Source organism: Vombatus ursinus, unplaced genomic scaffold (assembly GCF_900497805.2).
Source record: "Vombatus ursinus unplaced genomic scaffold, bare-nosed wombat genome assembly UNPS02007284.1, whole genome shotgun sequence".
Lineage (NCBI taxonomy): Eukaryota > Metazoa > Chordata > Mammalia > Diprotodontia > Vombatidae > Vombatus > Vombatus ursinus.
In genome coordinates, this window is record NW_020947062.1 from 16,041,069 (window position 1) to 16,055,907 (window position 14,839).

Sequence of the window (14,839 nt, forward strand, 5' to 3'; positions counted from 1 at the left end):
AAGGTCTTCATTCTTACTTGTTGGGAATGGCATGTTGCAAAGTCCTATATAGGTACAAGTTGGACTAGATGGTCTCTTTGATATCTTCCAATTCTGAAATTCTGTAATTTTTGTGACTAGGCAGAGGAGAAAGTATGTATGAACTCAAAATCGGCCTTCCGGCTCGAAGTGGAAAGACACTGTACACCAGGGTTTTTGAATCTTGGCTCTAGTATTGATTATTTTGTGTGGCCTTGGGCAAGTCACTTCTCTCTGGACCTCAGTTTCTTCATCTGTAAAAAGAAGGGGCTTCCACTAGATGATCTAAAAACTCACCTCCAGCTCTCAATCCTAAGACACGCGGCAAACCTGCAACCCTGTCCTGGCACACTGCTCCAGAAAGCCCAATTCCTGAAGGGAGATGACAGGTTTTCCCGCCCGCCTCTTTCCAAGCCCTGCCCCTCTCCTTCCCTCCCCAAATTTCGGGAACTACAAGTCCCGGCATTCTGTGCAGCAGCCGAGGTGTGGGAGCCAGGGTGGGCTCCCGGCTGAGCAGAGCCCGGGGCTCCGGCTGGGCTGGAAGGCGAGGCCGGAGCCGCAGCGGAGACGGGCTTCCCGGGGCCGGGGCGGGCAGCGGTGGCGGGGGGCGGCCCCGCAGCCTCTTCTCCTCTCCAAGGGGAGTTTCCAGGAAGTGGCCATATTGGATCCATTCAGCCGCAGCGACCCGAGTGGAGAGCGAGCCTCGGAGCCGGCTCCGACCCCACGGTTCCCGTGTCCCGGCCTCCCTCGAGTCCGTCCATGGCGGCTCCGGACCTGGAGCGCCGCTTGGTGAGGGGCTGGCGGGCGGCGTGCGCGGCTGCCCGGGGGCGGCAAAGTTTGAGTGGAGGGAGGAAGGCAGGGAGCGCCTCGGGGCCGGTCCACGCCGGGGCGCGAGGCTGTGCGCGGGCGGCACCCTCCTGGCACCCCGCCTGGCTCCCGAGCCTGCTCCGGCTGACGCCAGCACCCCGCTGCGGGGCAGCTGCGGAGCCCACTTCCCGGGCGCGCGAGCCTGACCCGCGGGGTGGGGCGAGCCCCCGGGGTGCCGCACGCTGGCACACCCGGACACTCTGCGTGGCGTCGGGGTCCGTGGGAGGGGGCTGTGATGGAAAGGGTCACGATGGGTGGGAAGACCACCCTGCCCCTTGGAATCAGTGACTGGCAGGGACTTCTGGCATCCCGGCGGGGCCCAGGAACCCCAGAGCCCCTTAGCTGCACCTCTTCCACTGGGACGTTTTCCTCGGCCCATGTTTGTGTCACTGTGTGTGGGAAGCAGAAACCATATGATCAAGGTCTCTATGGTTTGAATTGAGCCCCCCCTTCAACCCCCCCCCAAAACAAATTAACTCATAGCAGCCCCAAACACCTGGGTAAATAAGGGCTCCTGTGGATCTGGCCCTGCCTGTCTGCTGGGAAGAGATAAAGGACGGAGTCTGTCTGTGAGATCCACAGATGGGTGTGGATAGATATGGCGTGAATGACTTGGGAGGCCTCCCGGAGGTTTCTAGGTCTGTGTCAGTTTCTCCCTAGTCAGGTTGATTCCAAATTCAAAATGAATGAAGGTTTGGTCCACAAGGGTTACAGGGTGCCCCTCCCAGTTTTGAACTGGTAGAGTCGGTCTATTGGTCGGACTCAGCAGGTAACCTTGTAAAGGTTGTTTATAATTCACCCAGACTTGGATTTATGCCAATGCCTTGTTAGGAATTTCCCCTTGTTGTCTATGAAATGAGTCTAGGTATGACATCTAGTGTGTCTGTGACAGTGAAAGCCTAGGTGGGGCTGACTCAGAAGATTCTTGAATTCACTGGAGACTTTTGTAGAATCATGTAGAATGTAGACCCCTGCTCTTAGTGGGTCAGCACTGGTTTAGATTTGATCAACAGAACAGACCATAAGACTAAGTGGTAACCCAGAGCTGTGAATGGTAGATTTACTGCATTTTTGTAGTATGAGAGCTAATGTGTGTTTCTGTATGTAACTGGTCTGCCTAAAAAGTGATAACTGAAGTTTTTCTATGACCAGAGTTCCCACTAGGCCCATCTCTGTAAATGTATCCAGTGGTTACTAGGTTGGGTTTGAAAGAGCATTATAAATGTGGTTAATGGTGAGTATAAAGATTGGTCTTTTGTATGTGAAAGACCAAAAAATAAATCACTATTTTCTATTAGATTGTGCTCATCCCCTATTTTCTGCCCTATCCTCCAGGCTCTTATGTCCAGAGACACCCCCTCCCATCCTAGTAAGTGATGTCATTAGCAACCTCACAATAAAACTAATGAGATGTCACTTACCAGGTTGTAGTTTCGCAAAGTGATTTCAAAGTACTTTTTTAGGGTTTAGAATCATTGAATTTTAGAGCTGGATAGTACCTTTGATGCAGTTTAGTCTAGCAGAAGAAACTGAGACCTAGATGAGTGAAGTGACATGGCCAATATCACACAGCTAGTAAGTGAAGGGCCCCAGACTAGGATGTGGGCCTCCTGATTGCCCAGTTCATATCATGATGGTACCATTTGTACTTGGGAGGACTAAGGTCTAGAGAAGGGGAGTAGCCCATTCAAAGTAATATAACAAAGAGCTATGACCCAAATCTGAGTTACCTATGTTCTATTACCCTGTCTTATTAAATGGACCTCTTTTAAAATGAGCCTTGTGGGAAGCCTGTCTCGGGCCATCTGACAGTGATGGACAGAACTAGGCCTGAGAATCAAGCATCTTACCCCAGCCTCATCTGACATATCTTGGAAAAGGCACTTCACCCTCCTCTGGCTGTACCTTATCTTCCCTGGTCCACTTAAAAGGGCTGGTTGTGATAGGTTAATTACTTCAGTGCTTCCAGGTTATGTGATTTTGTGAGTGTAAATGTTAGCCCCTCTATGACTTAGTAAAGGGCTGCTGTGGCCCTGAAGTGCATCACTTTGCAGCTGACCTGATGGTGAGCCTCTCTGAGCTTAGCTACACTTGTCTTTCTGTGGTAGATCATTGCTGGGCCAGTATTCAGAGCTTTTGCAGCTTGCCAGGACCTTTCAGAGCTTGAGTAGCTGTATAGAAGAACCCAGGGTTCCCTCCATACTATAATGAGGCATTAGAACAGAACTTTGATGGAAACCAAATTACTGTTTTTTAAATGCTTCGATCTGCATTTATGAGCATTCCCAACCCCATGTTATTTATGGCCATTTCTTCCAAATGGCAGCCTGGTGGCCTTAGGACCTGCCTTCTGCATCACCTTTGTGATTAACCTTACAGATGGGTGGGAAACCCTGCTTGGCAGGCTGGACTGGATGCTGCCCTTGGGGCTGGGAGGTGTTTGTTATGGAAGATATGGCAATTTAGGGCCTTAGTGGGCAGTTCTTTGCCTTAGTGATGGATTTGGTTGATGGCTCCTTAGAACATCAGAATCTGGTGTTTCTTGTTCTGAGAAGTGGAAGAGGTAGAGTTGCTTCAGCTTAGAGTGGCCCCTCAGTCCAGCCTCATCTCTTCTAGTACTCCCAGGTCAAAAATGAGGTCTTTTTGGCTCCTCTTTTTGGTACCTAGTACTGTGCTGTTCACACAGTGTGACTTTTTGTGACATGTCACAGCAGCTTGTACTTTATGATGTAGGCCTATCAGAACCTGTTAGGTTTTGACCTGTCTCGCAGAACCTGTCTGTGATTATGAGCTGGACAAGAAAGAAAACTGAGTTGGGCAAGTGGGAAAGCTCAGATATTGGAAATAATTCTGCTTTTTGGCATGACTGCCTCTTGCCTGGCATCTCTCCTAGCCAGCCTTCCCCCCAGCCCCACCCCTAGCATCATCTCTGCTTTATCCCTAGTACCATCTGCCACTTCCGTTGTCGCCCTGGTAATCCTAACACTTCCCAAAGCACCAGTGTTTTCTTGGAGTTCCTGTTCCCACTCTGAAGCCTGTGAGTGGGAGGAGAAGAAAAGGAGAAGGGATGGAGAGAGGTGGGGACTGTTCTCCACCTTCACCAAAGAGGATCCACAATAGCATTCCTATTTCTCCATTATCTCTGCCTGTGGCGGCTCACTGTCTTCCCTCTCAGGTGTTTTCCCCCTTGGCTGTCCAAACTCTCGCTATCCGTGATGAGAAACCGTCCTTTGGTATCTGGGACAGAGAAGGTCAATTTTCCCCCTCTTCCTACCAAAAAACAAAAACAAAATCATTGATTGCTGTTTTAAAAAAAAAAAAAGCAACACTAAAAACAAAAACTCAATCTGCTGGGGGCTTGAGTTTCAATTTTACTGATTCACTGTAACTTGAGGTAGTCACTGTGCTTTAGTTTCTCCGTCAAATGGGGGTAATAACACCTGCTCTTCCTATCTCACAGGACCCGAATGAGGATCAGAAGTGGCATTCAGATGTGAGGAATCATTGTTATTAAGGGAGGACCTAGTGCTTCAGGGGGTGAGCTCCAAGAAAAACAGACTGTGTTCTATTCTGTCCTACCTCATTTGGAGTATGTTCCTCATGCTGGCTCCCTCAAAAAGCATTAATAGAGGGGATTGGTTATAAATGAGTATAGGACTAATCAGAGCAGCTAGGTGGTGTACTGGATAAAGCGTGGGACGATTTGAGTTCAAATCCTGATTCTGTGTCCTTGGGCAAGTCAGTGCCTCAGTTTCCTCATCTGTAAAATGGGGATAATAATAGAACCTATCTCATAGGGTTGTTGTGAGGGTCAAATGAACTAACATCTATAAAGCAATTTGTAAACCTTAAAGTATTATATAAATGCTAGCTATTATTGTTGTTACTGTTATTATTAGCCAGCAACCCAGATGAGGTGGGAATATAAAATAAAGAGGATCCTTGACCTCAGAGAGTTTAAACTCTTGTTGGTGAGACAAGTCATGAAAGAGATGTTTAGGGGAGAGAGAGAGAGATCAGTAGAGAGGGGAGGGAGACAGAGTCATGGAGGAGTCCAGATTTAGAATCAGGACATTAGAGCTAGAGGGACCCTTCCAGAAGATCTAGTCCAATGACTGGAGAGGTGAAGTACGTTGTCCAGAGTGGTTGGGAGGGGGAGTGATGGGATCCAGTACTCTTTCCACATTGCCTCTGGGTCTTAAAGGATGGGTAATTGGAGAGGAACAAAGAAGGCATTTTGGTCAGGGAAAGCAAAGTGACCAATAGAGAGGTGGGAATGAGCATGGCATGTTCAAGGACCAATCCTGGAGCAATAGAATGATCCACATGAGAGTGTGAGGCTTCCTGGCTAAATAAATTATGGCCTAGACAATAAGGTAGGGAAATATTTGTACCAGATGTGCTAACCAATGGAGAGCCATTAAAAGTTTTTGATTGGGAAAATGACAATGAAATGGTTGTTAACTAAAAAACCACTCTTCTTGCAGCAAATGTAGGATGGTTTGGGGAATAAATCCATCCCACTGGGAACAACAAAGGGACTGTTAGGCTTTTGGGTAATCCTGGTGTAAAATGGTGAGGGCCTGCCTACTGTAGTGGGTCGAAAGGGAGAATGGAAGGCAAGGAAGAGATGGGAAGATATTGCAAAGGAGAAATCAATAGGACATGGTCAAATTGGATGTAGGGGTGATGGTGGATTGGGAGGAGTCAGAGTTGAGGATCCGAGCCTGGGATCGCTGAACCAGGGGCTAAGCGTATGTTTTGAGTGGTAACTAAAACAAGCTCCTCCATGGCCCACGTCCAGTCCGTCGGAATAAGGAGCAGCTGCAGAGGAACTCCAGAGGAAACGGTCTAAGGGTTGCCCTATCTCTAAAATGGCTTGAGCATTCCCAGCCTCTCTGCTCCTTTGTTGCCCCACGGGTCCCGTTGGGGCCTTTCCCTAAGGCAGATGATTAGACCAGCCAGAGGAATATAAACAAATAGTTGGAGTTATTAATGGAAATCAAGGCAGCTAGAGTGCCCTGTTCTAGAACTACTCCCATGACTCAAGTGGCTGAATATTTCATTCCTCAAAGTCCCCATGGAAGAGATGTCTTTCCTTTTTGAGCCCTTCAGTTCCCCCCCCATTCTCTAGAACCATCCGAGTTCTCAGGGGTTTTGGGGGTGAGGAAGGGGATCTGATGTACCAGGTACCACTGCCAGGGCTATAGAGCTGCTCTGTGGAAAGTTTACTAATTCATGCTTATTAGGGTGATATGACAGAAACTAGAGATGTTAGAGGTTTTAGATCTGCCATTTTGAACCCTACAGATACCTTCCCCTGATAATAGAGGGAGAAGACATGAGGACAAGAGTCCCTTATAGTGCAGGCAATTATTGTATATGACTAGTCACAATTCTCCTGATGTTGTGTGTGTAGTACTCACTTAATTAAATATTTACATTTCAGCCCTTCAGAGTAGACTGTATGTCCAGATTCTGGGTGCTATCCTGTTGGTTCTATCATACTAGACCTAACTCCCATCAATTTGGGTATCACTAAGCCCAGATCCTGTCATCCTGAATCCATTTTATGATGATGTCCCATCAGACTTGATCCCTATCATGATGGGAGCCTCATTATGCTCAGTTTTGTCAGACCCAGGCTCTGGGCAGAAGCCCAGAGCTGAGTGGGGGAGGAGATGGGTGGGAATGTCGGAATAGCTAAGGGCCCATGTTAGAGCATGTTTAAAACCCACACTTCCTGGCTGATGGTACTTTGGCTGAGCTGAGAGTCATGGAAGCCCTGAAGCCTGAGAGTATTGGTGGTCAAATGGAGTGGCCCCATCTTACTTTGAGATTGCTGCCCTCTCTCCCTAATCTACTAGTTAGTGTGGCACATTGAGAAAATAGCATCACACCTCTTCTCCATCACTTCATGAGTTTTCCCTGGCTTCTTACTGTGCCTCTGGTGTGGAGAAAAACTGCTGCAGAGGATCAGCCCCTGATCCGAGAAACCAGGAGGGAATCAGAAAACTTCAGGGAATCCAGTAGGTTTCTTTATGTGTACTTGTATGCCCCAGGACCATGGTGGAGGGGGGTAGAAGATGGGAAAGAACCTGGGGGTACCCTGCCCTTTTGGTTTTTTCCTAGGATTGAAGAAGCTCTGCCCTATGTCCTGCTATAAGGGAATGAGGGAAAGCTAGCTTCATGTAGGGTATGGGTACCTTGAGCTTGATGTACCCCCATTTTCTTTCATACCCACCATATTAATTCAGTAGTAATACCCTTCATGGTGAGCTTGGGAGAGACAGATCTGTTTTGTCGGATAGAATTCAGGCTGACATAGCTGGCAAATTGGACATGAGTAATGGAGAGCCAGACGAGGGTTTCCTTCTTGTGGTGATACTTGAACTTGTGGCCTGTGGCTTTGAGGTGTTTGTGGCAGCCCACCCTTCTGTTGAGATGTGAGAATACTATATTGGTTTCCTGATCCCATAGGAACTAAGGGCTTCCTCCTTGTCTTCCCAGCTCCAGGCTGCGCCACTTGTTCACAGACCTCGAAACCTCAAAATTACAGCGGCTCTTGCACAATTCTGTTTGTAACAGACACCTTGGCTAGGCAGTGCCTGTGAAAACCCAAAAGAGAAACCCTAGGGGGGAGGTGGAAGCACGGACAACGTTCACTTTAGTTTCTAACCTGAAGTGAAGCAGGCAGCATAACTGGTGTTAATAGCGCCTGGCAGAGCCTTGTACGTAGGAGGTGCTTTATCATTGGTGGCTGAATTTAATTCGTTGAACAAGCACATCTGAGAAGCCCTATTTGTCACTCTGGGCAGACCCTGTATGGGGAGCAAGAGCGTGTCAAGATCCCTCATTGTCTAATGGAGGAACGGAGATTAGTGAGCAGTTCATGTGAAAATGATAGGGGCTTTTAGTAGACTGCAAGTTGAGTCAGTGGTGATGTATGGCAGCTAAGAAAGCTAAGGTTCCATTAAGAAAAGAAAAGAACAAGGGAGATGACTGTCCTATGGCTTCTGCTCTGCTCAAACTGTATCTGGAGTATTGTGCTTAGTTCTGGGTGCTGTAGCTTAGGAAGGACGTGAATAAGCAGGAGGTCATCCATAAGAGGGCTGCAGGGATTGGTGAGGGCTCTGAAGACCTTGTTCCTTGAGGATTCATTGAGGGAACTGGGGCCATATTTAGCCCGGATGTGAATTTTTTTGGGGGGGGACCTGATACAAGGATTTGAAGGGTTGTCATGTGGTGGGCCTAAAGGATATAATTAGGAGCAAGGATGGAAGCTGTGTAGAGGAAGATTTCGGCTCAATGTAATGAAAATCAAAGTATCAAATTATCAAAGTAGAAGGGGCTGCCTAGGAAGGTAAAGAGTTCTCCTAATTAGAGGTCATTTGGCAGAGGTTAGAGAGTCTCAGAGTATGAAGGTATCTCAGAGGTGTTATAACCCAGGCCTGAAAAGAATACCCTCTATAATGTTCCCAACAAAGTCATCCTCAAACTAGGGAAACAGAACTATGTATATGAAATCAACTTAAAATGCCTTTTTAAAAAAGGCAGTGTAAAAATAGTGAGTAAAATACTGTACTTGAGATTAGGAAGAACTGGGGTCATATCCCACCATTGTCACTTACTAGTTATGTGACCATGGACAAGTCAATTAACCCTCAGTTTCCTCATCTGTAAAATGGGGATAACAATATCTATAATACAATCTTTACACAGGGTTGTTGTGAAGCTCCAATGAGATTTTACACACACACACACACACACATACACACACACGCACACGCACATCTTTGCAAATTTTCTGCCTGATACAAATTTTGGTTATTTTTTTAAACTGCAAATTAATAAAAGGCAAACTATGTTTGAATACTTAGAAAAAAGGAGGTAGCATACAGCAAGATAATTTGTTTGTCCCCAGGCGAAGGTAAGGAAGACAAAGAAGCATATTGAAGCAAGTTTGGCCCTTGTTATCCTGGGACTTTTTATGGCCTTGTTAAGGAGTTAGTCCAGTTTGATGCCCTTTGGGGAGAGGGTAGCACTAACTAGTCTTGGACTCCCATGTACTCTGTAGATGGTGATAAGTCTCATTAGATGTCCAGTGGTCCATGTGCTCTCAGGGTGGCTCCAACCTGGGTTGGATAACTCCAGAATTCATTTCTCTAATGACCTAGCCTGGCTTGGGAAATCTGGGGTTAGAGTCCAGGCAGTCTGGGAAAACACTTGGAGTTCTTCCCAGAGCCTAGGGAGAGTTCCGTTTCAGTCTGTAAGTTTGCTGGCTGGAGGCTCTCCTACTGAGCTCAGCGCTGGGTGGAATGACTTGCAGGACCACAGCTAAGGAATAGTGTTGGGAAAGGGAATAAGGCTATCCAGGATCTGAGAGAACCTCTGGACTCTGGAAGCATAGGGGCTAAAAGAAACAGTTGGAAACTTGGGGTTTATTTTTGAATTTTCTATTGAGTTGCTGTGCTAGTTGTTGAATCTCTCTAGCCCTCATTTTCCTCTTTACTTGTGTGTCGGGCTAGCAAAGTCACATCTATTAGGCAAAAAACGTACGACAGATCCTGACTGTGATTGTTACTTCTTTTTTTGCTCTTCAGCTGACTCAACAAACATCTATTCAGTATCTACTCAGTGCTAGGCATGGTGATACAAAGGCAAACAATAAAATAGTCCTTGTCCTCAAAGAATCTACACTTGACTCTGGCAGGCAAGTGAGTTAAGATATAACATGGACACAACTAAGTAAATAAAAAGAATATTCAAAGGGATTTCTAGAAGAAGAGATTGCTACTACCTGGGGTTTCCATGAATCAAAGATGCTACTTAGATGATAGGATAACGTATCTCATTGGAGGAGGAGAGGCCTGATGGGGGAACCAGGGCACTTCAATGGGTCTGGCCAGCCTTTGGGACAATCAGAGAGTTACGAACTCTGGCCAGGAGGTTGAGTGCACATTCGTATAACTGATACCTCTCTAACTACACAGCCTCTAGAATGCAGTGTTAGGAAAGATAGTTTCTGTTTACTTTATAAGGTCTAATTTGAGGTATGAACTTTAATCGTATTCAGTGATTCTTTCTATCCCTTTCCCTACTTTAAGCAGAGGAAAGGGAAATATCTAGATCAGTCAATGAATCAGTCACTAAACATTTATTAAGCTCTTACTATGTGCCAGGCACCATGCTAAGTGCTGAGGATACAAAAAGAGGCAAAAGAGTTTTTGCCCACAAGGAGCTTACAGTCTAATGATATTTGGGAAAATAACTGAGCCATCAAAAACCTACCATGCAATCAGGATGCTTTTTTATTGGCTGAGAATGAGGCAACTGTTGTAAAATGGGTAGAAAGCTTGATCAAAAATACCCAGTTGGGCAATACCAGACTTGGGGAGAAGTGCTGTGGGATGATGAGGTTGCCAGTCAGCTGTTGGAAGCTGTAGGCTTGGGGAGGGTAATGACGCAAACTAGCCCTAGTGCCTCAGTTTAAGATTATGTTGGGAAGCTTTGGCACTATGTTTCTGCGACTGGGTAGTTTTACATACACTTCTGATTAACTATCCTGTGTGCATTATTTCTAAATTTGCATGTTATAAACATATACAACATATAAAGCTATAAGCTCATAATGGGATTTAGAATGCTGGGAAGGAACTTTTAAAACCAGTCCAACCCCTTTGTTTTACAGATGAGGAGACTAAAGCCCAAAAAGGTTTAAGTGATTTGTCAAAGGTCATACAGGTGGCTAGTAGCAGGGATTTTGTCCTTATAAATAAATCCTGGAAAACCCTATTCTTATAGTCAGACTTCAGTGTATAGCAGTCAAGGATATGAAGGACAGAAAAAGTAGATATCAGAAGAGGACATGCAGCACAGTGAGCAGAAATAAAAGAGACAATCAGTAATTAGGACTTAGACGAACTAAAGGAGCCAAATAGTCTTAGGAACCAAAGAATGCTGGGAAATAGGTGGGCTTGAGCTGGAAGTTGAGGAAGCTGTATCAGCTGAGTTATAATTACTTTTTCTCTCTTCTGCTAATACAACTGTACCACTTTACAGTTGTAGGGGCTGGGAAAAGGGGAAATTTTGATTTTTGTTCACAGTAACAACTCCAAAGAGTATCTAGAATCCCTGGGAAGCCAACTTGCATTGGCAAAGCCTTTGGTGTATATAGAGCAGGCACAAGGGCTATTGATATTTATGATGGTTGTTTCTTATGTGAAGGCTGATTGGCCTAAACATTAGAGAATGATGCTAAGGATCTGACCCTTGGCCATAGAGTATTCTTAATTATAGCTACAGACTGACCCCTAAGCCTGGACTGAACATTCCTTATGTCCTCAGCCCTGCTTGAGGTATACATAACTATATGTTACCACTTCTTTATGTTGTTGTTTAATTGTATCAGTTGTGTCTGACTCTCCATGACCCCATTTGGGGTTTTCTTAGCAAGGGTACTGGAGTGGTTTTCCATTTCCTTTTCAAGCTCATTTTACAGATGAAGAAACTGAGGCAAACACAGTTAAGTGACTTGCCCAGGGTCATACAACTAGTAAGTGTCTGAGGCCAGATTTGAACTTATGAAGATGAGTCTTCCTGATTCTAAGTCCATTCATTCCTATCCACTGCACCACCTAGGTGATCCCCCTTTGGATTCAGCAGCCCTGGCCAGCATGTTACTACTGTGTTGTCTGTAAAGTCTAGTACCAGTCAAGCCATTTATAGAATTGGGATACCATGCCAAGGGTACAGTTTTGGGGCTCTGAGACTGCTGTTTTGTGATTATAATTGAACCCAGGGTCTATGAGTGAGGACTCAGAGACAAAAATATTTATCTTTTCTTTCATTCATAGCTTAGTGGTTGGGAAGTGAGTAGTAAAGGGAAGAGGGGAAGATTGGTGAGGGATGCAGAGAGGGGCGGGGAGGGTTCTCAGTACAGCTGGCTTCTTGGGTTTTGGCTGAGCTACAGGACGTTAGATCATGTCCCGATTGTGTCACCCTTGGAAGAAGGACGATGAACAAACACAGCAGCCATCTGTGCAAACATAACACGTCTTTAATTCTGAGCATTTTTAACTTCCCCATTTAAAAGAAAAAAAGCTAAAGATTCAGTCCTTAATGTGAGTCACTGAAGGTTTTTCAAGGAGGAAATTTTATGATTTGAGTTGTTTATTTGGAAAATTGGTTTTAATACAGGAAGAGAGGTGATTCTAGAGGCAGAGAGGTTAGGTAGGAGGTCATTGCGGTAACAGGTGTGAGTTGTAAGGGTCTGGATTACATGGTGGTTTTGGAGATGGAAAGGAAGAGATGCATGTGAAAATGGCGACACCATTAACAGACATATTGACAAGAGGACCATTTTTTGCTGGAGAGTATTGGAATTTGTCTTAGACATGCTGTTTGAAATGATGGTGATACAGACTCAGTAGTCAAAAGGCACAAGAGTTCAAGCCATATGGATGGTTGGGCTTTCCAGAAAGAGAAGAGGTCAGGTGAGCTGGGGAATTCACATTTTTGGATTTGGAGGAGGAAGAGGAGGAGTTAACAAAGGAGATAGTGAAAGTTCAGTGATTGAGAAGGGAGGAGGAGGACCACAGTGCCACATAAAACAGAAGGGTCAAGGAAGAACAAGAACTTAGCCATTAGGAAGTCGTTGGTGACCTTTGGGCGAATGCTTTCAGGAAAATGAGGGAAGGCAGAAGCCAGACTGCAGAGTATTAAGGAGAGAATGGGAAATTTAAAATTGGAGGCTGTGGTAGAGCCCAAGAGACATTTAGTGTGAGAGATAGGAGAAAAATAGAATTTTAACTAACAGAGGCAGCAGGGTGAGGGCCTTTTCTTTTCCTTTTTCCTTTCTCTTTGTTTTTTTTTTTTTTTTGACCCTATAAGACTAAGACTTGGAGAAGGAAATGGCAAACCATTATAGTATCTTTGACAAGAAAACCCCAAATGGGGCCACGAAGAGTTGGACACAGCTGAAACAACCAAACAACAACAAAACTAAGATCATAGTATATAGGATGAAAGCCCTAATGATATTATGCTGTGAAGTTCAGATGCCATACAGTCTCTTTGTCCCTCTACCATACCCCTACCAGTATTGCAGATTTGTTCCTTTCTTCTGCTAAGCATACTCTTATTTCTTTTCTCTCTAGAAAACCTGTTCTGAAATCCTAAGGTTGATGTTGTTGCCTAGAAACCCTAGTTCCTGGGGACATTTTCATTCTAGTTACAACCATCAATAGTTACTCTGCTCCCTCCCTAGAGCGGGAGGAAGTGTGGGTAGGGTTATTTTCACTGATATCTCTCTTCTGCTGTTAATACCCTTCCCAATAAATTAATCTCTAAGGATGGGGAAAGTGATGGGAGAACTAGAAAGGTATAGACCAGGAGAGATGATAGTTTCGGATACAGATTCCCAGGGAAGAAATACATTTCCATTGGGCAGGGGAGTGGTTTAGTGACAGAGTCACTAAAATATGGCCTTTTGAGCCTGGCAACAGTCACTTAGGTAGTTATATTTTCTTTTTTCCATTCTCAAGAGCCATGAGAGCAAACTTCCATCCAAATTGGAGTTCAGCTCATTTAAGTTAAGGAATCTTAAACAAACAAACAAACAAACAATAAATAAATAAATAAACAAATAAAGGCATTTCCCTGGCCTCAGCCCCTTTCTCCTTTTTCTTGTATGCCTTATAGTATTTTTATAGTGCTTCGTTCTTTCTCCCTATGGGACAAAATACAGGTTCTGGTTCTCGTTCTGTCCAAAACAGTGACCTCCAGGCTTCTGGATCTAGAAGGGGACCTCATGGCAAGAACCTCGAATGTGCAGGCAGGGATAGGGTTGTAGTCCTTTGGGAAGCAGATTGTACTATGATTTTTCCTTGTCTTTGTTCACTCGCCACTCTTTCTTTTCCTGTCTTCCTACCCAGTGGTTCCTAGCCCTGACTTGTCTCTCTTTTGGCAGAAGGAAGAAATGCGCCTCCTCGCTCTGGGGGGCCATGTGGGCTTTGACAGTCTCCCAGACCAACTGGTCAGTAAGTCCATATCTCAGGGCTTCAGCTTCAACATCCTCTGTGTGGGTAAGTCTCTGAGAAAACCTGGCAAGGGAATTGTCTTTGAACCATAGTTAGAGGAAATTACTCTAGGGATACTGAAGATGCAGGTCTGGTTACCTCTGGGACCATCTAGTATGACTGTCACAAAAGGAAAGGAATTTGGAGAGTAGTGCTGGGTTCAGAATTCAGGTTCACATGAAGGCCAGAGTTAGGGTACAGTAAAAAATGACCAAAATAATGAACCTGGATGTCAGGGTAGTCTGACATGAGAGGGAGTCGGAGGGGTGTTATGATCCTTGGTCTAGGGAGGTTAGGAGAGGTGGTTTGGTGTCTCTTAGTATTTTAAGATTATTGTACAAGTGACCATGGAAGACAGACCAAGAACAGATTGGCTTAGGTGTCAGGGAGAAATTTTTAGATTCAACATATGGAGGACTGAGCATTCTTTAAGGAAACTCCAGAAAACCTAGAGAAACTAGAGGCTTGAAAATGGTGAGATGGGTCAAATGTCTTCTGGAGGGACCTCTCTGCTTCATAACATAACCTCATCAGTGTCTGAGTAGTTCTTTCTGTACATGGGGACATAGATACACGTGGTTGGGGTCGTGCTGTCACGTTGTAAAGACTGGGGGTGTGAGGGGCATTATCCAGAGGCCCTAGGGGATGGCTCAGTCTCCCAAACTGGGCATTGTCCTCTTTTGGGTGAGAAGAGCATGGCTCTGGTACAATTCAGCAGAGCTAGAGGAAATAAGCCTCCAACACGGCTTCCCGTCATCTTTAGGAATAAATACCCCAGCCCCTGAGCTGTGAGGAAGAAGGCTGCTAGAAACCAGGATGGACTCAGGGACTTAGCCCAGTTGAGGCTCCTCCCTCGTTGTCCCTAGACATTGATT

General features: G+C 45.4%; 1 protein-coding gene across 4 annotated transcripts in view; it reads left to right on the forward strand.

Moving 5' to 3' along the window:
• The first annotated feature begins 624 nt into the window (after nucleotides 1-624).
• SEPT8 (septin 8) overlaps nucleotides 625-14,839 on the forward strand; it is a 28,031-nt gene continuing 13,816 nt past the window's right edge. Inside the window, exons 1-3 of one of the 4 annotated variants that reach the window (XM_027849103.1) lie at nucleotides 626-807; nucleotides 4,346-4,422; nucleotides 13,856-13,970. In XM_027849103.1, the coding sequence (XP_027704904.1) occupies nucleotides 13,865-13,970 (106 nt within the window). In that variant the 5' untranslated portion in view covers nucleotides 626-807; nucleotides 4,346-4,422; nucleotides 13,856-13,864. Of the gene's footprint in view, nucleotides 808-4,345; nucleotides 4,423-13,855; nucleotides 13,971-14,839 lie in introns of all 4 variants that reach the window. The other 3 variants (XM_027849101.1, XM_027849100.1, XM_027849102.1) reach the window with 3 other exon arrangements.